Source organism: Ruditapes philippinarum, unplaced genomic scaffold (assembly GCF_026571515.1).
Source record: "Ruditapes philippinarum isolate M1 unplaced genomic scaffold, ASM2657151v2 ctg1533_1_1_1_1, whole genome shotgun sequence".
In the NCBI taxonomy this organism is placed as follows: Eukaryota; Metazoa; Mollusca; class Bivalvia; order Venerida; family Veneridae; genus Ruditapes; species Ruditapes philippinarum.
The window spans coordinates 1-24992 of record NW_026855187.1 but is presented as its reverse complement, the minus strand read 5'-3'; the positions used below and the strand labels follow the sequence as shown (position 1 = coordinate 24992).

The window sequence follows — 24992 nt, the reverse complement described above, 5'->3', positions numbered from 1 at the left end:
TATAGCCCTGGGGTCAAAATTGGCCCCGCCAAGTGGGTCATTGATTTTCACTATATGTACATATAGTAAAAACTTAAATACCTTCTTGTCTGAAGGTACAAGACTTAAACCTTTGATATTTGGTATATCATCTATACATACTTTATCAAAGTTGTTCAAATTTTACCTCTAGCGTTAAAATTAGCCCCGCCCCGGGGGCCATAATTTTTCCTTACATGTATATAGTAAAAACTTAAAAAATCATCTTCTTGAAATTGACAAAGTATGGAAGTTAGATATTTTGCATGAAACATTGTGTAGTAAACCTCTACCAAGATTTTCAAATTATAGCCCTGGGGTCAAAATTGGCCCTGCGCCTGGGGGTCATTGATTTTTACTATATGTACATATAGTAAAAGCTTAAAATACCTTTCACTATATGTACATATAGTAAAAGCTTAAAATACCTTCTTGTCTGAAGTTACAAGGCTTAGAGCTTTGATATTTGGTATATGATATCATCTTTAGTTCCGCTACCAAAGTTGTTCAAATTTTGTCTCTAGTGTCAAAATTAGCCCCGCCCTGGGGGTCATAGGTTTTCCTTACATGTATATAGTAAAAACTTTAAAAAATCATCTTCTGTAATTGACAAAGGCTAGAGGCTAGATATTTTGCATAAAACATTGTGTAGTGAACCTCTAGCAAGATTGTTCAAATTATAGCCCTTGGATCAAAATTGGCCCCACCAGGGGGTCATTGATTTTCAGTCACTATGTCATAAAGCAAAAAATTAAAATTCTTCTTGTCTGAAGGTACTAATCTGATAATAACAATTAGATAAGTCAGTTATCTGTGCATTATGGCAATCTTCAATTGTATAGAAACAAAAATATTGTGTTCCTACTATTTAGTGTTGTATTAATGCAGTGGCATAGCATTTTTCACAAATGCAATCTTGTTTTTTTTTAATTTGGAGCTGTATGTTGTTAATCACTTTCAGTTCCAGCCAGTAATGGGTGAAATAAAACTGATATCTTTTACAGTGAAATATTTTTATACAACTGCTATTTATCTCTTCCAGTGCAAAATTAATGTTTTTATCATCCCAGAAATACACAATTTAAAAACAGATTTCACAAACTTACATGAACATAAAATGTGCATTGAAAGGCAACATTTTCCGATGAAATATGAATGTTGTATGAAAAAGAAGATAAAAAAAAAAAAACAGCAACAAAGGTACAAGCAAATTGAATTTGTAATGACATACATTTTTATATATTTTTTGAATACAGGTTGTGTGTACAAGTGCCCAGGATATAAGATGCACAGGGCTTCAAAAGATCTCCTTGTCTTATAAACTACTTAATATCACTGTAAGTGTACAAGACCCTTGGGCATTGCAATTTATGGAATCTAGTGCCATGAAATTATCTTTTTCTAAACTGCTGCATTAGTTTATACGATTTGTTTTAGTTCAATTGTGTTGGAAGCTATAAGCTTAATGAAACAGTTTCGAATCCATTTCTGGAACTAACCGGTACTTAGCAATGAGAGTAAAGTTTTTTGTTCAAGAAAACAACGGCTTGTGTTGCTGAGTAGTTAAAGTATCTGACTAGTAATCTAATGACTGCTGGCTGCATGGGTTCAAACACGCACATTGCTTCTAGTATTAATAAAAAATCATTTGGGAAATGCCTTAAAAAGAATTGGTCTATAATAGAAAGTGTGTAATACAAAAAACAATTATGATGATAGTACTTAGTATTACACATAGCAACAAATCATGACCAATAAGTAAGTTTGGGAAACTTTAGTTGCAAAAAAGCTTTTGAAAAATGAAAATTTTTGCTTTAGGATTGATGTGCATTTTAAGGCTATCTCTTTTGTTGAAACTAATTGTACTGTCTGTATGTGTTTACTGTGAATTCACTTAAGTTTTTGGGAATGAAATTTCGTGGTTTTGTCAGACATTAAATTTTCGTGGGTTCTTATATTCTTGGACTGTCTGTTTTTGCAAATTTATTTGAATATAGTTTTGTTTGATCATTTATTTTGGGATAGACGTATCAACGAAAAACCACAGAAGTTAGTGCCCCCACAAATAATATAGATTTTACAGTAATAGTTATATTTTGTATTTGTTTTCTGAAGTGGATGAATACAAGAACTTTGGTTACCATAGATACCAGAGAGAAGATGCATGTGATTGATGTGAGGTCGGAGGAAGAGTTGGAGGTAAGATATTTCCAGAAAACCGGAAACAAATTTTTATCTCTAGTTTCAAAAATCTTTAATGCCAACTGTATAGATTGATTAAGGAGGTAGTCTGTGTGTCTGTCTGTCAGTATTTCAGTCATACAGATCAGGTATTTAGTTTCTCAAAACTTCAACATTGCATATAAAATTAAAACAAGAAATCATGCCGGACTAAGTTGTGGAATTAGGGATAAGAAGCTATCAAAATAGAATATTTTCACGGCCAGACCCACAGTTCTTTGCACAAGATTAATTGACCCGTGAAGTTGGTGGATTTACATAATCTTAATGACATCATAGCTTCTGTATTAAAATATAGCTCTGTGAATATAGTACTAAACTATGATTGTAAAACGTAAAGATATTATCAGTCCTTATCTTAGGTGTTTTTCTTTATTGCAGATTATTGACATGAGTGAAGTTCAGTTAATATATAATACAAGTTTCTTTAAATCTTTGGCCACTGGAGGAAATGTCAGTCAAGCTTTGGTAAGTGTGTGTTTTTTTTTGAATATTTACTTTCCACATAAATCATGTGAAACTTCAGGAAAGAGCAATTGATAATAAGTGTATTTTTAGCTCAACTATTCACCCAGGCATTGGCGTCAGCTGCATATTTGCATGCAAGTTGGTATCTCCACAACTACTGAAGGGAATTGGTTGATACTTCACACACTTATTTTAGGGTGTAATTGGAGGTTCCTGTCTAAGGCCAATGACTAACATTGATTTTAATAGAATTATGGCCGTTTTTTTTAAAGTAAGAAATTTTTACAATATCTTATTGTTTCAGGCTTATGCTGGGGACCATGCCTGTTACCAGACAATAGTTAGTCATGGTGGACAATTATTCCTGCTGGGAACCAAAACTGTTCATGTTTTCTCTCTCAGGACTTGGAGGGAGGTAAGAATAAGAGAAAAAGAGAAAAAAAATCAAGTCTGCCCACATAGTTCAATAGTTGTAATTCAGGGGGCCAAGGTTATAAAGAAATACTCTAATCTCAAACTCAGATCATATGTATTTGATTGATCTGAAACAGGCACAGAAAGTGAAATTACCAATAAAAATTCTGAGATTCAAGCCAGATCTCAGGAAAAGGTTTTATAACCAACCTTGGTGCCAGGAATTGCTGGTTCAATCCTTGAGAAATGTGAAATTTCTCCCAGGACAATTGATCTTGGACATTGAGTTTAAGGATCATTTATCACTGGCCTCCAGTTCAGAAATCACATGGGATATGTAGCTCATCACTTGCTGAAAAATTGGTTATTACTGGTTAGTTATCCAGGAAAGCCAGTTTGGTGGACAGACCATGGAGATATTACCAAAAATATGTAGAAAAATGTCCATAAATCTTAACAAAGAGAAAAGTTTAAATTTTTTCATAAATGTAGTTACGTTCTGACACTATGATATTTGCCTTTTACTTAAGGATACTTGATATTTATTATTAGACACTAAGGAAAATAGATTGGAAGGGACTAAGTAATGAATGAATTCTTCTTAAGCATCACTGTTTTTTGTTGACAAAAAAAAATACAGGCCGAAGAATTACAGCTCTTTGTGAACTTCTACATTCTACATTATCATCATGGCTGTTGTTTGCTATCAAGCACTGATAGTCTGTCACGCTGTCCTACCAACAACACTTGATAGAATGCTGTATGCTGTATTCATTTTACTAAGGCTGAATGTTGACTTTCCTTTTACACATTGTTGGGGTTTTTTTTGTGTTATTTTTTTATACACATATTATCAACTTGTTCACAGAGAATTGACGTGTTGGTGAAGGAAAATCGGTACCAGGATGCCTTGTCCCTGGCTCTGTCATTCTATGAAGGCAAGGCTAAAGCTGTGGTAGGACTGCAGGGACCCAGTGCTAAGAAAAAAGAAGTGGTTGCTGATTTGGTAAGGATTTTATAAGATTAACTAAATGAAAGTTAAATGAAAAAATATTACTGAAAGCTCAGCTATGTGTTACAAAGTATCATAAGTTTTAAATTAGATTTGATCAGCTGACGAAGCTAATAAAGCGAAACATGTAATGATATTTAAATTTGTGTTGGTTTTGATCTATATGTCCTATACAATTAGATTTTATGTAAGCCAAAGATTTTAAATGCTGCTAATGGTGATAATAAAATTTTGAGACTCATCTTGGTGTCTTATGTGAAGCTTGAAAGTTACCATGTTACTCTGAAATAAGTAAAAAAACAATATATCAGAAATATACCAGAAATAGAGGATATTAAATGAGTGCTGGTTCAATACTGAATTTTTTGTACGGGTTAAATAAAACTATATTATGCAGGCTTCTGGCACACATTATTTTAATCAACAAGTTCGATAAATTTAGTAATGAACCTGCACAAATATAATATTCCATTTATCACATACCTAAAAAAGAACCATTTTTCAATTTAAAATTATTTTTTTCATTAACACGCCTATAGTGTAATGCTAACATTTAGTACAATGTTTATACTTGTATATGTTTGTATAATGCAAGTGTCTTCGTGTCAAAATATATACAAGGACATGCTATTCAATTGTTATGGAGTGTCAAAATCGGCGCAGGTATGCTATAAAGATAAGAAAAGGAATGTAAAAAGAGTAAATGTTCAATACTTTGTTTAACTTAAGTATAAATGTGTAAGAGTTTTTGTTTTGAATTTTAATTGCAGATGCTAGAGTTGTTGTTTCAATTCGTAGATTTAGCTATGACCCAGTTTTGCCCTGAGAAGGGAAAAATTGAAGAGCTGGAGGAATATTATCAGGTATTGATACTTGCCAAACTGTAAAGATTGTTTTGATTGGTTGAAATTTTCTGTCATGTACATGTCAGACTGATATCAAAATGCTTTGTACTTTTCACACAGATATCAATTGTTATGTACCTTTCACACTGATGTAGAAAATCTGTCAATAATGCTATGTACTTTCTACCCTGATATCAAAATGTCATATATTTTTCACATTGGTAACAAAATTTTATGAACTTTTCACATTGATATTAAAATGTCATGACTTTTTTACACTATATCAAAATGTCATGTACTTTCACACTGATATCAAAATGTCATGTGCTTTTCACATTGATATCAAAATGTCATGTGCTTTTCACACTGATATCAAAATGTCATTTACCTTTCAGAGCATTGTGCCAGTGTGTGTGGATTATTGTTTACATTTAAACAGGATGTAAGTTCATCATGTTTTATTGAGTGATCTCCCTTTATATGTAATTTTCAAATTTATTAAGAGAAGTGGTAAAAACGTAAAAGTGCCATATAACTTTATTATCTTGATGGTCTAGTGAATGGAATGATCTTTCTGTTTAGTTTTTATTTTGGGGCATGTCTTAAACGCATATTATGTCTCAAAAACCAGTATTTTTTTTAAAAATTTAGGAAGGGCAGGCATTAATTTTATAATGGATAAATAATGATTATAGAGCACGTTAGATGCTTGTAATCTGAAGAAAGTAGTTTAGTGGTCTAAACCTACATTAAATGGAACATTTATCTGGCAAAAATATTTTCAGTCCCATCATGTCAAAAAACCTCAGTGGAGTCCCTTTAAATAATGCCATACTTTTATGAATGAATTGCATTCTTAGGATGACATCATTTTGCCATTATGAATGAAATTGTAAATTCTTACACTTCTATAAGAAAAAGTGCTAAATGGAAATATTAGTTTTTTTTGTAATTTGTGTTAAAAATGAAATTAACATGTTATATGCAAGGAAAAGAATCAGACATTGGCTGTTGTAACAGACCTGAATATCTAGCACTGGGGTAATTGTTTGGCAGAAACTTGGCAGAGCCTCTTAACTGCCGTAAACAGTTACCATTAAGCTAGATAGTTCGGTCTGTAACGGCAGCTGATGTAAGATCCTTATAACCCATTATTGCAACCAATATTCTTATCTTGGTTTTACATTACAGGGATATACTATTCGGTCGTATATACGAGAGATTCAGTATGGACGTTATTGCTATGGGAACGTTTCTTGAATGCTTAGAGCCATATATAATCAATGATAGGCTGAGAACGATGCCTCCTGTAGTAATGAAGGATTTTGTGACACATTACGAGCAGAAATCCATGTTAGAGAGTGTGGAAGCCTGTGTTGTTCACATGGACGTCGCCAGTCTTGATATTCACCATGTAAGTTTTCTTTATAATACTGCATGTTTGTAACATCGCTTTTCATTGGATAATTGTGAAGGTAACTTTATAATACTGCCAATTGTAACATCGTTTTTCATTGGATAATCCTGGCATTCAGATACTTTAATATTCTTCCAATATACTGCCAATTTATTAAGAAAACTCACTTTTTTCTCTTATAAATTTGTCATAAATATTTCTGACAGGTTATATGACCTAACATAAATGGTTGTTTGCAATATAATTATTTCAGGTTGTTCACTAATGTTGGGGCCATGGTCTCTCTGATTTTTATGAAATATTTAAGATTGTTTACCCAGGTTGGAACCATGGTATCACTGATTTTAATGAAATACTTCAGGTTGTTTACCTATGTTGGAGCCATGGTCATTTTAGTTTTGATGAAATATTTCAGGTTGTTCAGCAATGATGGAACCATGGTCTCTCTAATTTTGATGAAATATTTCAAGTTGTTCAGCTATTGGAGCCATGGTCTCTGATTTTTATAAAATATTTCAGGTTGTTCACCTATGCTGGAGCCATGGACTTTATGATGCCATAATATATGTATATAATAAGGGGATGTTTGATTACACTACACCACTAGAGGAACTACTTTCAACTCTAAAAGCTGCTGTAGATACTGGAAAACAGTTATCAGGTACTTGGCTGTTTTGAGGGGTTCTTTTTACCTTGACCATTCTGATAATTATTTCTAATAATGCCTTTAATTTGACACACTAATTAAAAAAAATGTCTGCATCTACACATAAGCATAAGCATAGACAAGCTTGCTGTTTGAAGACTGCACCAGATTGTTCTTGTCAGGTGTATTCTCTCAAAGATATTTTATTTGTGCAACTATTACAATTTTGTTAACGACTTCCCTGACTGAGTGGTTAAGGTTGCTGACTTCAAATAATACATTCATAGTTTAATCTGAATTGTGAATATTTACATATTTCATCATCTTGAAAAAAAAACATTTTTAATAATCCAATTTTCTTCATGATTCAAATATATATATTTTACTTATCTGGTGGTGTGTGACTTTAAAATGCCTATTATTTTTTTTTAACAGATAGTCAGATAAAGCTGGGGAACAAGTTGCTGGTATACATTAGTTGTTGCCTAGCGGGGAGAGCCTATCCTTTAGGTGATATACCTGAGGAATATGTGGGTAAAGTCAAACATGATGTAAGTCAATAAAGGGTTAATGCATGTTTTTTTCATGCAATAACATCTGCAAAAGCACAAGGATACATTTCAGGGCCAAATCCATAGAGCGAGGGATTGAATAAGTCAGGGGGCTTCTTGCATAAAAGTATATACGTCCATATTGATTATTCTGCTTTTCGTTGTTTGAATTTCATGTAAAGAAACCCTTGCATTTTTATGGGCTAGTGCAACGTCATTTGACAATTATGTTTTGATTTTATGTTGGTGGGTCTACTCAGGTGCCTGGTTGTGCCTGAAATAAAGCATGAAAGGGCAACTGAGGTCTTCTGTCACCAGTAAAACTGCAACCTCGCCATATGACCTATACTGTGTCAGTGTGAAGTAAAACCCAATTAAACAAGCAAACAAATGTTTTGATGATACAACTACCAGGGCTATCATTGCATTAAGCTGTTTTTACATTGTGCCCTTAGTCAGGCATATTCAAAAAATGTGCCACAACGGCATGTGGTCACAAGATTCTTCTCAATTAATGCATGTTCTGTCCTCCGTTAATGTATACATGTGTCCGCAGTTATTATGCAAGAATATTTTATACTGTACAGCCTCTGTGAAGCAACATCGTTTTGGAGACAAATATTTTGGTTTGTTGCTGACAGGTGTTGCTTTTTGAAATTAGAATTTCACATCAAAATTTATTTTAATTACTTGTAAGTATCTTCCTGAAATATTTTTTGCATATTTTTTTCATTTTATGTGCCCCAGTTGATCTTTATAAGAATTTCAAATTTTGTGTGTTTAGACTTTTGGACATCAGTAGAAGGAATTTCAAATTTTGTGTGTTTAGACTTTTGGACATCAGTGGAGCTCCTTTAAAACCCAACTTTTAAAAAAAATATCATTGAAATTGATCGGGATAAAAATAGGATGGCAATAGATATATTATTTTCTTGAATTCATAAAATGCATCATTCTGCAGATATTTACATTTATATATATTTCCAGGTGTTTGAAAGTCTCACCTGTCGACAGTCAAAGGGTAGTTCCCCAGATGAGCTGCCATACCCATATCTCCGTACACTTCTTGCCTTCGATACGAGAGAATTTCTTAATGTCTTGGCTCTGGTAAGAATCTTTCATTTCAAATTTTATTGTTTTTATATAAAAGGGTGTTTACAGATCACAACAGAAGGCTAAGAATTTAACTTTATTATTATTAATTTCATTATTAATCCTACTATTATTACAACAAGTATTTTTTCTTTAGAACTTGAACATACAGTGTAGGCTTAATCGAATGAACTTTTGAACGAAAGTTTGTAATGTAAGTTTAAATGTAGGGAATTTTGCACAAAAAAAATGATTTCAAATGCTTGAATGTAGAATAAACTTGGCATGATTTTTTTTCAAACAAATGCTTGAATGTAGAATATTTAGCTTGGCACAAAAAGATGGTTTCAAATGCTTGAATGTAGAATAAACTTGGCATGATTTTTTTCAAACAAATGCTTGAATGTAGAATATTTAGCTTGGCACAAAAAGATGGTTTCAAATGCTTGAATATAGATTAAGCTTGCCATGATATTTTTTTCAAATGCTCTACCACACAGACAGTTACAGAGACATTTGATATGAAACGATTGATTTCAATGTTGAAAAGGGTGTAAATATGAAAAAATATAATTACCATAACAACGAAAAAGAAAAAAAAAATGAAAAAAATATTGATTTGAAAAATAGTACTTTTAGTAATTAGTATATTATTTCATTATAATTTTTTGTTAATTTACAGTTAAAATTATATTTCTTTATTATTATTATTGTTATTTTACAGGCATTTGAAGAAGAGGAGTTTAATACGACTGAGGGGTAAGTTATTTATCACATACATTTGGTATATATGTATGATCCAAAACAAATGATATATTCGTAGAAAAAAATTTAAAAAAAGACTTTAAAAATGACTGCCTGTATTCAAAAGATCAAAAGAATGCTCAGCATTGTTATTTTCAATGCTCATTGTATGAAAATATTTTCAAACGCTTAGGAAGTGGTGGGGTGTGCTTATTTCAAGCAATATGTTGTTCGAAAATTTAAAAAAATTGTAAGCAATTGGGGTTTGGGCTTTTTTGAACCAATATGGTAGTTTTGTCTGTTTTTAGCTCACCTGTCACAAAGTGACATGGTGAGCTTTTGTGATTGTTTATCGTCCGGCGTCCGTCCGTCCGTAAACTTTTACTTTAAATGACATCTCCTCATAACCACTAGGCCAATTTCATTCAAACTTCACAGGAATGTTCCTTTGGTGGTCACCTTTAAAAAATGTTCAAAGAATTTATTTCCATGCAGAACTCTGGTTGCCATGGCAACCAAAAGAAAAAACTTTAAATGTCTTCTTTTAAAAATCCTAAGAGCTAGAGCTTAGATATTTGGCATGAAACATCTTCTAGTGAGTGTCTACCAAATTTGTTCAAATTAAAGCCCTGGGGTCAAAATTGGCCCCGCCCCAGGGGGTCATTGATTTTCCCTATATGCATATAGTAAAAACTTTAAAAATCTTCTTTTAAAGAACTCAAAGAGCTAGAGCTAAGATATTTAGCATGAAACTTGTTCTAATGAGTGTCTACCAAGTTTGTTCAAATAAAGGCCCAGGGGTCAAAATTGGCCCCGCCCCAGGGGGTCATTGATTTTCCCTATATGCATATAGTAAAAACTTAAAAAATCTTCTTTTAAAGAACTCAAAGAGCTAGAGCTAAGATATTTAGCATGAAACATGTTCTAATGAGTGTCTACCAAGTTTGTTCAAATAAAAGCCCTTGGGTCAAAATTGGCCCCGCCCCGGGGGTCATTGATTTTCCTTATATGTCTATAGCAAAAACTGAAAAAATCTTCTTTGAAAAAACCCAAATAGCTAGAGTTTAGATATTAAGCATGAAACATCTTCTAGTGAGTGTCTACCAAGTTTGTTCAAATAAAAGCCCTGGGGTCAAAATTGGCCCCCCCCCCCCAGGGGTCATTGATTTTCCCTATATGCAAATAGTAAAAACTTAAAAAAATCTTCTTTTAAAGAACTCAAAGAGCTAGAGCTAAGATATTTAGCATGAAACATGTTCTAATGAGTGTCTACCAAGTTTGTTCAAATAAAAGCCCTGGGGTCAAAATTGGCCCCGCTCCAGGGGGTCATTGATTTTTTCCTATATGCATATAGTAAAAACTTTAAAAATCTTCTTTTAAGAAATCAAAGAGCTAGAGCTAAGATATTTAGCATGAAACATGTTCTAATGAGTGTCTACCAAGTTTGTTCAAATAAAAGCCCTTGGGTCAAAATTGGCCCCGCCCCGGGGGTCATTGATTTTCCTTATATGTCTATAGCAAAAACTGAAAAAAATCTTCTTTGAAAAAACCCAAATAGCTAGAGTTTAGATATTAAGCATGAAACATCTTCTAGCGAGTGTCTACTAAGTTTGTTCAAATAAAAGCCCTGGGGTCAAAATAACAAACAAAACCATTATTATATACATTTTATACAGATATGTCAGTGATATCTTTGTATTGTAGAATTGCAAAGCGTCAACACACTGTTGATATACTGCTACAGATAATGGTGGAAAGTGTTGGGTTCACTGTAAGTAGATACTGCGTATACTTTATATTTATCTTATATCACAACATGTTTAATACTGATAATCAACACAATAAACTTAAAAAAATACTTACAACTTATAACACTTTTACAGCTTTATTCAAAATAAATGTTGGCACAATGCCAATTTCAAGGACTACTTTGATGAATTTAATAACTGTAGTAAATGAAATCCTATACTAAATATTTAGTAAGATAATAAAAAAGAATTGTTCTAGAACAGTATAAAAATGAAAATCCATCATATGAATGTTGATACTTAAAACGATATCAACATTTTTTTTTTAAGGAATATTTCATAAAAATGTGGAAATGATATATTTCAGTTGTTTTTGTCTTAAATTGATAAAATTTACCCATTGGAGACCAATCCACTTTAAATCTAGAAATGAAAGTTGTTTGACAATTTCTGATAAAGCTGATGTAGCATATGCAATATATATGCTAAGCCTTCAAAAAAAATTAGATGAATATTTTGCTAGGGGAATATTTCATTCTTTTTCATATTAAATTCATGCGTGTGAAATAGCACTTGCCACATACAATGTGATTGTAAAACTTGTGTTTTATTTTAAAACTTGTGTTCTATTGTAAAACTTTTGTTTTATTTTAAAACCTTTGTTTAATTGCAAAACTTTTGTTTAATTGCAGCCGACTCAGGTTGGAATACTGTTTACTTTTCTGGCAAGGCAGATGGCAAGACATGAAAATACAATTACTGTCAACAAAATTTTATTTGAACAGGTAGGCTAACTTTAAACTATTGGTATCAATTTTGAATAACCTGTTCCAACAAGTGTTGTTCACCCTTTCATCTTAATACAGTGAGAATTGGCAAAGTAATACAGGCATAATTTTTCCGTGACAATTGATCTTGGACATTGTCATTGGTATCTCTCACTAGTCACTACTGATTCAGAAATCATGTGGGATTAGTAAAGAACTTGCTAATTACTGATTTGTTATCCATGAAAGCTGGTTTGTTTGATCAACCACTTAGATATGACCAAAACGTGTTAAAATAGTGTCTTAAGACACTACAGGCACATCTACAGCTTTAAAGGCAAACAGCCACAAAAACATTACACTCACTTTATTGGTTGTGTACAATTTAAAATTTGATAGTCACATGAAATATTATTATCACATGAAACTAAGATAGCACATGAAATTTGAATAAAAATATCACATGAAATTTTAATCAAAACGTCACATGAAATTTTGTCATCACATGGGACTTTTTCGGTCTTCTCCTAAAAGTAAAGCTCAAGAGTTGCTGTACAATCTGTTGGTGTAACTTTACACCCAACAATTTACAAATAACAACATATATGTTATCTATATGTCAAATTATTGATTATATGTCAGGTTTTGGAGTTTTTGTGTAATCCGGATGACGAGTCTAGGCACGAGGAGAGACAGCAGGCGTTATTAGAGCTATCACATGCCGGGGGTCTACAGCAAGTGGACGAGGAAAGATTTCTATACTTGGCTGAGAGAGCTAAATTGTAAGTTAGTTGTCATCCTCTCAAAGTTCATTGAAGAAAAAGCTACATGATTGTATAATTGTTGAATAAAATATTACCAAATAAAAAAAAAAATGTGTTAAAATTGATGTTAATTCTAGAAAAATAAACAAACAGTGGTTGTTTGTGAAAGCTAATCAGTTAGCTTACAGATAGACTTCATTTATATTCAGATGTTTGCTTGAGCCTGGAATAATGCAAAGGAGGCCCAACTTAAGGTTTCTGCACCAAAAAAAGTCGGAAAGTATTTTATGCTGTGCAAGTATTTGATCGCCCTATCTGTTTAATAGGGGAATAGTGTGTAAGAATATGAATTATATACTTTCAGTTACCGCGTCTGTGAGTTGTTGTATGAGAAGAGGAGACAGTTTGACAAGATTTTATCCTGTTACTTGAGAGATTATGCTAGAAAGGTATATCTATACAAGTTGATTTGTTGCCAAAGGGCGTCCTTGGCCAACTGGTGAGGTTGTTGGCTTCAAACTACTTACCCCCCACCGCTGTTGGTTAGAATCTGTCTATTAGTAAGGACTATGGTTTCTTTTATGTGAGGGTGTGATCCTTCTAGGTTATGTTTCTAGCTTACGGAAGTGGGTGGTTCTCCTCGGGTGCCCGTTCTTGCCCTAAAATTTGCAGTGAGAAGCTACAAAGGTCTTCTTGGCAGTGTATTGAAAATAGTTTTAATCGTGAAATTGTTTTTCATTTTCTGAATTTTAGAAATATTGCAAATTTTAGGATAGGTAGGAAAGATTTTAGTTCTTTTATAGTTACTGCCCTTGATTTAGTCAAATTTTGCAATTTTCAACTTGTGTCGCATGTAACTCAAAAAGTATTTGACCTAGAGTCATGAAATTTTACAGGAATGTTGATCAGCATGTGTAGTTGTGCACCTGGGTATTTTTGTCTGGATATTTTTAGTATTTATAGAGTTACTGCCCTTGACTTAGTAAAATTTTGCAATTTTCAACTTGTGTTGCATGTAACTCAAAAAGTATTTGACCTAGTGTCATGAAACTTTACAGGAATGTTGATCAGCATGTGTAGTTATGCACCTGGGTATTTTCGTATGGATATTTTTAGTATTTTTAGAGTTATTGCCCTTGACTTAGAAAATTTTTGCAATTTTCAACTTGCATCGCATGTAACTCAAAAAGAATTTGACATAGAGTCATTAAACCTTACGGGAAGGTTGCTCAGCATATTTAGTTTTGCCTTTTACTTAGTAAATGATTTTTAGTTTTCAAAAAATATTTGTCCTAGAGTCATAAGATTGACAGAACAGTGGCCCGGTGGGGGCACCCGTGTCCTATGGACACATTTCTAGTTTACCATGGAATGCAATATTTTGAAAATATTTTACTTCAGTTATGTTAACTTTACCATGAAATGTGATACATAGAACTGTTCTGAACAATTAGCATGATTTATAATATTCATATTTATTTTCCAGTACCATGCTTTCAATTTCATCATAACAATACTAGATAGTGGGAGATTTTCAGCAGAAGAGAAAGCCAGTGTCCAAGCAGAAGCCCTGAAAAATCTGGAGGTATGTTTATTTATCACATAAACTGCGGCACAGGCGTGTAACAAAGCCATTTAATAAAAAAGATATTACACTAAGTTATTGTAATAACACTTTGATGTGATGTCATTTGCGTTATATACAAACATAGCATAAAAAAGCGTGCTTATGTTAGCGTTACACTATAGAAGGGTCAATGAAAAGTGACTCTTTTAAACAGTTAACAGTTCTTATTTTAGATATGCGATAAATATAATACTATATTCGTATAGATTCAATATTAAATTTATTGAACAAGTTGAATAAAACAATATTATGCTTGCCAGAGGCTCGCATAATATTATTTTATTCAACTTTTTCAATAAATTAAGTATTAAACCTACACTCAATCAATATCATCTATTTATATAATTGGATTTTTAAAAAAAATCATCTTTCTTTGCTTCTTATTGTTCATTTTTCCATAAATGTTAAATATCATACTTTTTTGAGTTGGCCCGATTGACCGCTTCTTAGGCATCTGAACCAGTAACCACAATTGAGAAAAGTTAAAGATAATGTATACGGTCGAGTGGTTAAGGTTGTTGACTTCAAACCACTTGCCCTTAACCGCTGTAGGTTCGAATCTTACCATGGACTTTGGAGTCTATGCATTGCTTACTTACAGGAGGTGAAGTGGCTTTGACCCCTGTATTTGGTTTGAAGTTCGTTACACCAGATGTTAGCCAAAAACCATCTTTTCTGTTTCGGCGCCTTATTACCCAAATTGTGTTGGTGCGCAAGAAAACCGGACAAACCCCACACCACTCTTCTTGTTTGTATTATATAGGAATTGATTTCAATAGACAGCAAGCAAGCGGCCCAGATGATAGTGTCAAACCTGTCCGTAAGTTTAGCTGATGTCGTCAAACAACTGAAAACGGAAAAACCTGTTCTGTTTGAATTCCTTCATGGTGTAATGGCGTTCAGGTTAGAAAGCGATCTTTTATGATATCAGTTTTTTATGTTTTGATTAAAGGTGGGTATTTATTAGGGCAATGCATTTTATTTGAAAATTAAGAAGAAAAAAAAAGACTAAAGACAGACCATACTACAGTATAACCCCTTCAGAGCAACACTGATTGGAAGACAAAGGTATTGGTTTTTACCAAGAGGGAAGACAAAGGTATTGGTTTTTACTAAGAGGGAAGACAAAGATATTGGTTTTTACCAAGAGGGAAGACAAAGATATTGGTTTTTACCAAGAGGGAAGACAAAGATATTGGTTTTTACTAAGAGATGTTGCTCTAGAAAGGGTTAGTTTGTTGTAAAGTCTCACGTTGGGTAAGAATTGATGCAGTTGTTGTAAAAGAGGTTGTTGCTTTAAAGATGGCCACTCTGTGGCAGTTACACTGTATGTAATTGTTCCTTACCTTGGTTTTAGATGGCCATCCTGTAGAGGTTTCACTGTAGTGTATATATTAAATCTATTGATCAGAAAAATATTGTGAACATGCATGTAAGTAAAGAACAATTACCTATTGAGAAATTTTGACATGATCAACGAGTTGTTATTACTTTAAAATTTTGAAACTGTTATAATTCTTTCATCAGGGACACATCTGACCGTGTGATTCTTATGGAGATATGAGTCTGTTTGTAGTATTATACTTAAAGAGTTGTTACTTCAGGTTTTGAAACTGTTATAATTCTGTTATCAGAGACACATTGGAAGTGCGATTTATATAGAAATACAGTTCAGTTTTTGTAATATGGTCAAAAGAGTAGTTACTCTAGGATTTGAAACCGTTATAATTCTGTTTTCAGGGACACATCTGGGAGTGCAATTCATACAGAAAAGCAAGTGCATGTAGAGGCTGGTATATTTGAACTATACATCGACCTTATGTGCGAGTTCAAGCCCCAACAAGTAGAAAATTTCATCAAGACGAATGAAGGATACAGACTCGAGGAAACTCTGGCCGTAAGATCATTTAATCTTAAGCTCATTGATGACTCTTTGTTTGTTGCCTGTACATTCATTTTCAACAATTTTTTTCTGGACTGTTCAAAGAATAGGGAGAGCTATTGTAGTAACTTCAGAATCGTTGTCATACTTTGCTTAAGTTTTTGCATCAATCTGATTAAAATCAGCTTCTAATTAATGCTACCCATTAGGATCTGACTGGCACCAATTGGAGTATACCTACTCATGACCTTTAAAGGGACTCGAGGAAACTCTGGCTGTAAGATCAATTACTTTTTAGCTCATTTGATTTCTTTATGCTCAAGGTGAGCTATTTTTGAGAGCTCTATGTTTGTTGCCTGTACATGTGTGATCAACAATATTTAGGTTGACATATAGGGAGAGCTAGTGCAGTATTGTCAGCGTCATCATCACACTCTGGTTAAGTTTTTCCTTGCAAGTTGGTATTTCAAAACCTATTGAAGGGAATTGCTTAAAACTTCACACATTTATTTCAGAGCATTATAGGAAGTCACTATATAAAGCCCATAAATCTAACTTGGATTTTGACAGAATTATGGCTCTTTCTTAAAAATAGAAAATTTTACACTATCCAGGCTCTTTTTTACTATCAAGCACTGAGAAAAGTCACAAACACTCTCCTACCAACAGATAACTTCTCTTTTTAACCTATTTTTCCAGTTTAATGAAACTTTTCGGAAGTGTTGTTATTTTACTGCTTCAACTATTTCTATGTTAGCGATAGAATCTTTTGAGTCTATTTTAGTTTAGACTTGTCACAGTTAACAACTGTTCACTAAAAGACGAGGACATGCTTTGTGGTAGAGCTGGGTAAAGGTATTCTGAGTGTCCTGTTTTTGAGTTCCATTCAGACTGCATATTTCTGTGACCATGTGACCGACTCAATGTACATGAACTTCAAGAATTGACTCGGACTTAATTTATAGCATGTCAAAATTCTTCGCTGTCACATTGTTGGTTAAATTTTTGCATGCAAGCTTGTATCTCCAAAACTACTGAAGGGAATAGGCTGAAATTTCATACACTTGGTTCTTCATAATTTCCCTTAAATGATGGGCACAGGTTCCATAACTTTGAGCCGCATTTTTACAGAGTTATGCCCCTGTTCTTGTCAAGTACTGAGAATAATCGAGTACAATTGCTATCAAAAATTTTCAGATATGCAGACGACATCATCGGTCAGAAGCCACTGCTTATCTGTTAGAGAAAGCTGGAGACATACAAGGGGCTTTTGGAATCTATCTTGAGGTTGGTGAATATTTTACTTAAATCTCATTGTTAGGTTGATAATATATTACTGGAATACCATCAAGAGATTGGTTACTACTATCTTGAGATTGGTAATATTTCACTGAAAATCCCATTGTGAGGATGGTAATATTTACTTGAATACCATTTTTAGGTTGCTTATATTTTATTTGAATACCATTTTTAGGTTGCTTATATTTTACTTGAATACCATTTTTAGGTCGCTTATATTTTACTTGGATACCATTTTTAGGTCGCTTATATTTTACTTGGATACCATTTTAAGGTCACTTATATTTTACTTGAATACCATTTTTAGGTTGCTTATATTTTACTTGAATACCATTTTGAGGTTCGTTACATTTTACTTAATATTGATTTTTAAGCTTGTAACATTTAATTAATAGTTAAGCTAGCAAATTTATATTTATATCAAAAATACTGATCTTGGGGTTGGTAACACTTGATATACATGTATTTATCTTGAGAATGGTAACATTTAACATGGAAAAATTTGTTTGGTAACATTTTTCAAGCGATTTTAAGTACATGTTTATAAATTGATATAAATATAATTTTTTGCAGAATTTGACTGGAAAATTAAAGAAATTGACAGAATGCCTACTGAATAAATCGGATGAGGGAAAAGGTAATATTTATAACCCCTCACTATTTTTGTAATAGTAATTTCTGATAGGCCAATGGGAGTTATTCTTACTGTTAATTCAAGAGTACCATGTGACTTGAAATTTTGTGCTGTTACCTAGGTAACAGTGCTTTTTCACAGTTTTAAAAATGAAACCTAAAGAAACATTGTTCTAATGAAGTATCCGTTCAGGGTAATAAAATAAAGCCTTTGGTAACAGTTTTTCCCTGGCGATGATATTTTTACTGTTACTCACAAACCTATGTGTTTATATGATATTCATTTATTAAGGGCATTTTTTTAGCTCACCTGACCACGAAGTGGTCAAGGTGAGGTATAGTGATGGGGCTATGTCCGGCGTCCGTCGTCGTGCGTCGTGCGTCGTGCGTCGTGCGTCGTCAACAATTGGGTTGTTAACAGTCTAGCAGTCACAGTTTTGATTGGATCATCATCAAACTTTGTCAGAATGTTTATCTCAATGAAATACAGGTCGAGTTCGAAGATGGGTTATCTCGGGTCAAAAAACTAGGTCACAGGAGCTAAAAATAGAAAAAACCTTGTTAACACTCTAGAGGCTGCAGTTTTCATCCAAATATTCTGGAAATTTGTCAGGAAGGTTGTTTTTAATGATATCTAGGTCAAGTTCGAAGATGGGTCATCTCCGGTCAAAAACTAGGTCACAGGAGCTAAAAATAGAAAAAGCTTGTTAACGCTCTAATAATTGGGTTGTTAACAGTCTAGCAGTCACAGTTTGATTGGATCATCATCAAACTTTGTCAGAATGTTTGTCTTAATGAAATACAGATCAAGTTCGAAGATGGGTTATCTCGGGTCAAAAACTAGGTCACAGGAGCTAAAAATAGAAAAAGCTTGTTAACACTCTAGAGGCTGCAGTTTTCATCCAAATATTCTGGAAATTTGTCAGGAAGGTTGTTTTGATGATATCTAGGTCAAGTTCGAAGATGGGTCATCTCCGGTCAAAAACTAGGTCACAGGAGCTAAAAATAGAAAAAGCTTGTTAACACTCTAGTGGCTGCAGTTTTCATCCAAATATTCTGGAAATTTGTCAGGAAGGTTGTTTTGATGATATCTAGGTCAAGTTCGAAGATGGGTCATGTCCGGTCAAAAACTAGGTCACAGGAGCTAAAAATAGAAAAAGCTTGTTAACACTCTAGTGGCTGCAGTTTTGATCCAAATATTTTGGAAATTTGTCAGGAAGGTTGTTTTGATAATATCTAGGTCAAGTTCGAAGATGGGTCATCTCGGGTCAAAAACTAGGTCACAGGAGCTAAAAATAGAAAAAGCTTGTTAACACTCTAGGGGCTGCAGTTTTCATCTAAATATTCTGGAAATTTGTCAGGAAGGTTGCTTAGATAATATCTAGGTCAAGTTTGAAGATGGGTCATCTCAGGTCAAAAACTAGGTCACAGGAGCTAAAAATAGAAAAAGTTTGTTAACACTCTAGTGGCTGCAGTTTTCATCCAAATATTCTGGAAATTTGTCAGGAAACTTGTTTTGATGATATCTAAGTCAAGTTGGAAGATGGGTCATGTCTGGTCAAAAACTAGGTCACAGGAGCTAAAAATAGAAAAAGCTTGTTAACACTCTAATGGTTGCAGTTTTCATCCAAACATTCTGGAAATTTGTCAGAAAGGTTGTTTCGATGATTTCTAGGTCAAGTTCGAAGATGGGTTATCTCCGGTCAAAAACTAGGTCACAGGAGCTAAACATAGAAAAAGCTTGTTAACACTCTAGTGGCTGCAGTATTGATTCAAATATTCTGTAAATTTGTCAGGAAGGTTGTTTTGATGATTTCTAGGTCAAGTTCGAAGATGGGTCATCTCAGGTCAAAAACTAGGTCACAGGAGTTAAAAATAGAAAAAGCTTGTTTACACTCTAGTGGCTGCAGTTTTGATTCAAATATTCTGGAAATTTGTCAAGAATGTTGTTTTGATGTTTTCTGGGTCAAGTGCTAAGATTGGTCATGTCCGGTCAAAAACTAGGTCACAGGAGCTAAAAATAGAAATTTTTTTTTAACACTCTAGTGGCTGCAGTTTTGATCCAAATTTCCTGGAAATTGGTCAGGAAGGTTGTTTTGATGATTTCTAGGTCAAGTTTGAATATGGGTTGTGTCCAGTCAAAAATTAGGTCACATTGCCCAAATATGGAAAAATCTTTATAACACACTATAGGTCACATGTTTGACTCAGTCGCATCAAACTTGGTCATGATGCTTGTTTAAGACATTGCTTGGATGCGGTTGTGTCAGGTGAGCGATCCAGGGCCATCATGGCCCTCTTGTTTGTATTTATACCTTATTAAAAGGAACCTCCCATTCTGTGTTTAAAGTATTTTTATATATTTGTACCTTTTTGTTTCAAGGTGTCCTTGCTAAAAAAAAACATTATCTCATAGTGTAAATTTACTTAAATATTTTAGCACACTTTACCTGTAAAATATACCTTTACAATGTTGCTGTATAATAGACAATTGTGGGAATATAAAGACATAAATAATTCATACCATGGTATGTACATGTAGAACATGCAGCTATGATTAAAAAAGATTTGTAATAGTGAATAGTAATAGTGATTCATACAAAAGTGAAAGAAAGGGAATGAAAGAATGAAATAATAGGCTTTACATGCTTTTTCAACAGCACAAATATATATAAATAAGAAAGTACATTTATTTATTGCAGAGTGGTTTCCAGGGCATTTGTGGCCAAATGGTCAAGGTTTTTCATTTCAGAGCACTTGCCTCTCTCAACAAAATGTGTTTGAATCTCGAGAGAAGCTTCTGAGGCTTTCATGTGAGGAAGCTACTAAGCTAGCTTTCGGAATGTCAGTGGTTCTACTCGGGTGCTGTTCATGCCTGAAATAATAAGTGGAAGGTTACCTGAGATCTTCCTCCACCAGTAAAGCTGGAAAGGTCGCCATATGAACTATACTGTGTTGGTGCGATATAAAACCCAACTAGAGTGATTTTTAATGTTTTTGTGACGACAAAACCAACATAGTGCGTTTGCAACCAGCATGGTCGCAAACGCACTATGTTTTGTTTTGTAATGACACGGCTCATTTGTTTTTTTTTTCTTGTTTTCAGATAGTCAGACACAGTTTGGAGAGATACAGACAGTATTGTTAATGATAGTACAATTATGTCAGAGAAATTCGGGAAAAATGGACGAAGCATCAAGGGAGGTAATGCCAGAGATTTTGTTTTCTATTTGTATAAATCCTTTTTACTGCCAGTGCATTTATTTTCATTTTTATGTGTTCTTACGGTCATGTTGGTGTTTCCTTTGCCATCAGCAAACTTTGACCATAATCATTAAGTTACTTTGTGTATTGTCTTCACACTTGGCCACAACAACTCATGGAACCAGACCTTGAAATAGACCAGACTAACCTTGACCTTCATTCATAAATGACATTGACCTGGATTTTGCTTGACTTTTGCTGTTAGTGGATGTAACTTGGTTATTTTTGATTGGATTGTCTTCAAATTTGAACACAAGAATCTTTTAGGATAGACCTTCAAGTTAAGCAGACAGACCTTGTTTAATTTCAAGGTAGGTATTTGCCTGGCATATTTTTAAGCAATACAAGAATCGTCTATAAAAGGGGATGTATTGTTAAAGTTTTTACTTTATGTTTATCTAAAACCGTCTTGAAAATGGAAGAACATGGACAAAGTTGAGCTATAATGATCTTTTTCCATCAATAATATGATATCATATTCCAAAGATGGGTGCACCTGACATACATTTATTTTTTGGACCAAGTTTTGGATTAGTCCTGTTTTGAAGAGATCAGTCTATAATTAATCTGAAGGATATTGATATCAAATTCTTGAATTTTACCTTTAAAGGTTGTCTGTTCTGAAGAAAAAGTTGAACTATTATGATCGTTGCATTGTTGTTGTTGTCATTGTCATGCATAAACTTCGATGTAGCCCATTATATCTACATTTTAAAAGATATTGACACGAAATTTGAAAACTCGCTTATCATGACAAGGTGCATTTGTAAGACAAGGGCCATAATTCTGAAAGAATTATTTTCAGAGTTATATCCCTTTGTAACTTAGAATTTTTGTAAAAGTCACTAAGCTGTAGTTGTGGCCCTCGACAGAGGAGTGTTTTCACAGCATGCAGTGTTAAAAATCTTGTTAGTTTAAGGCATTTCAAAATCAAAATGCTAAAATTGAGTGGCCAACCATATAGAGTGTTGTCAAATTGCATTCAAGTATAAGATGGTCCACCTTTATATTTGTTGCATGTACATAAGTCATTATGAATGTACTTACTCTAAAGATAGTTATTTCAATAAAAGGCCCATTATGCTTCAGAAATCCATTTTTTTCTTAATTCTTTAAAAATGCCAAACAGGTGTTTAATAATGTTTTTTAATACTTGAATTAAGTGCATGTTACATTTGTAACTAATGAAGAAAGTAGGACAGTAATTTTTATCATTATGAACAGATTTCATTATATCCGAGGGAAAACCAATTTAAATTCAAGAGTTGGGACCACGTCAACAGCATTGTTATTATGCGGTATATTGTTATAAGTGATATACATGTAATTTAATTTCAGGCATTATGGTTCCCACTATTGGATGCACTCATGGTTCCACAAAGAAGAATCAAAGATATTGATAACAAAGATATATTGAATGGTATGGGTTTTTTTGCGGTTTGACTTAAAGGAACTCCATTGAGGTCAAAAAAAAACCTAAAAACATAAAATTTTAGTTTCTCACTTAACATCATATGGGCAATTTAAACATGAATATATACAAAGATAACTAAGAAATATACCCAAGAAATACATTGAAAATTTGCAAGTTTGTGTTATTAGTCCAATTTTAGTAAAAAGCATTGTAACCCTTTTCAATTTTGAGTCATTGTTCACAATAAGAATAATTGTTCTTGGAAAAAACTGAGCAAGCTAATGATCTGAAATTTTGTACATAAGTTATTGGTATAGACCTCCATCAAATGGAGAAATAATCTTTAAAAAATATTTCTAGTCCCGCCATGTCAAAAAAACTCAGTGGAGTCCCTTAGAATTGATGACTGTGAATTTCTTCACTCGTAAACTTTAAGTCGTTGATTAATCATGTATTTTGCAGATTCTTTTATTTCTAGACTTTAAATTGTTACTCATCATTTATGTCTATACTTTAACTCATTATTTATGTCTATACTTTAAATTGCTAACTCATCATTTATGTCTATATTTTAAATTGCTGACTCATCATTTATTTCTAGACTTTAAATTGCTGACTCATCATTTATTTCTAGACTTTAAATTGCTGACTCATCATTTATGTCTAGACTTTAAACTGCTGACTCATCATTTATGTCTAGACTTTAAACTGCTGACTCATCATTTATTTCTAGACTTTAAATTGCTGACTCATCATTTATGTCAATACTTTAAACTGCTGACTCATCATTTATTTCTAGACTTTAAATTGCTGACTCATCGTTTATGTCTAGACTTTAAACTGCTGACTCATCATTTATTTCTAGACTTTAAACTGCTAACTCATCATGTACTCAACAATATGATGGGATATATAGCATTGCCAGCCATACTTCAGAAGATAATGCAGGATCCAGCATATAATACTGGGAAATTTGGCGAGATTCGAGAGCTCATTTTAGGAATGTTGGAAACTTACAATTATGAACAGGTTTGAGGCTGAACAATTTTTTTGTTTGTTTTACACTTTTGGCCAAGTGGTTTAGTTTCTTTATTTCAAATTATTGGTCTTTTATAACTTTGAGTTCAAATCCTGCCAGGAACTTTGGAGTCTTTTTTGTGACAAAATTTTCCCGCAAGTTATACAACTTTAGTGGTTCTACAGTTTATGTGTAAAATGAAGCATATAGGGGTTCTTTGGGTTTTTCTCTACCAGTAAGTGCTGGAAAGTGGCTTTATGACTTTTTCTGTGTGGATATGTCTAACTACAAAACAAAAAAAATTGTAACTCAATTATTTTCTGTCAAGTTTGTTTTAAGTATTGCACAACAATTGATATCATAATTGAAGAGCATAATTGAAGAGAAATGAACCCAGAGGCCATTGACCATTTCGAAAATCTAGCTAAACACTTTTTTCCGGTACTTTGCGGACTTAGCTCTGGGGAATTAGGCCTAATTAATGCAGTACATAACATTACTATGTGATATTTCTATCTTTTATTTCTATTTTACCGTTTAAGGTGGAAAAAATTTGGGTGCTAGAAAATTATCAATATTATTTTACCATAAACCTAAAATTTTACAAAAATTAAATTGTTTACGGGGGCATACCTTGGCTTATTTTGAGTATACGCCAATTACAGTCCCTTGGGCCAAAGTGTCCTATTTGCATGAAGTCTGATGTGAAGATTGCTTTTATTAGATAATTTAAAAAAAGTTATTTCCCATTAGGAAAACAAAATAAAGCCAGATACCTCTATTGTACTTAAGATGGTTAATTTTTTTTCTTTTTCAATATACTTAGACATGAGATCATCGTCGGAAACCACGGTGCACATTCCGAATATATGACATTTAATACATGTGTACGGTAAAACGCCTGGGTTACCAAGGATGACATGAGATATAATCAAGGAAAATATTGCTATAAAAAGTATTTACCATTAGAAAAACAAAACATAGACAGATATCTCTATTCTAATCATGATGTTTAAAACAACATTTTTTGTTTCATTTTTTCTTTATTTCAACATACCTAAGCATAAAGATATAATCAAGGAACAAGGAAAATATCGCTTTTAAAACGAACATTCAATGTTTAAGTGT

At 33.1% G+C, this 24992-nt stretch overlaps 1 protein-coding gene across 1 annotated transcript in view; it reads left to right on the top strand.

Moving 5' to 3' along the window:
- LOC132742392 (vacuolar protein sorting-associated protein 8 homolog) overlaps nucleotides 1-23875 on the top strand; it is a gene marked incomplete at its 3' end in the record, with an annotated part of 37820 nt that extends 13945 nt beyond the window's left edge. Inside the window, 24 exon segments of the mRNA XM_060730781.1 lie at nucleotides 1275-1355; nucleotides 2134-2217; nucleotides 2641-2727; nucleotides 3032-3142; nucleotides 4010-4147; nucleotides 4924-5016; nucleotides 5394-5440; nucleotides 6190-6412; nucleotides 6935-7076; nucleotides 7497-7612; nucleotides 8600-8719; nucleotides 9429-9463; nucleotides 11153-11219; nucleotides 11889-11981; nucleotides 12606-12745; nucleotides 13092-13176; nucleotides 14214-14312; nucleotides 15118-15257; nucleotides 16095-16251; nucleotides 17434-17523; nucleotides 18109-18172; nucleotides 21275-21372; nucleotides 22771-22852; nucleotides 23712-23875. Coding sequence (XP_060586764.1) covers nucleotides 1275-1355; nucleotides 2134-2217; nucleotides 2641-2727; nucleotides 3032-3142; nucleotides 4010-4147; nucleotides 4924-5016; nucleotides 5394-5440; nucleotides 6190-6412; nucleotides 6935-7076; nucleotides 7497-7612; nucleotides 8600-8719; nucleotides 9429-9463; nucleotides 11153-11219; nucleotides 11889-11981; nucleotides 12606-12745; nucleotides 13092-13176; nucleotides 14214-14312; nucleotides 15118-15257; nucleotides 16095-16251; nucleotides 17434-17523; nucleotides 18109-18172; nucleotides 21275-21372; nucleotides 22771-22852; nucleotides 23712-23875 — 2556 coding nt within the window.
- Nucleotides 23876-24992: the final 1117 nt, after the last annotated feature.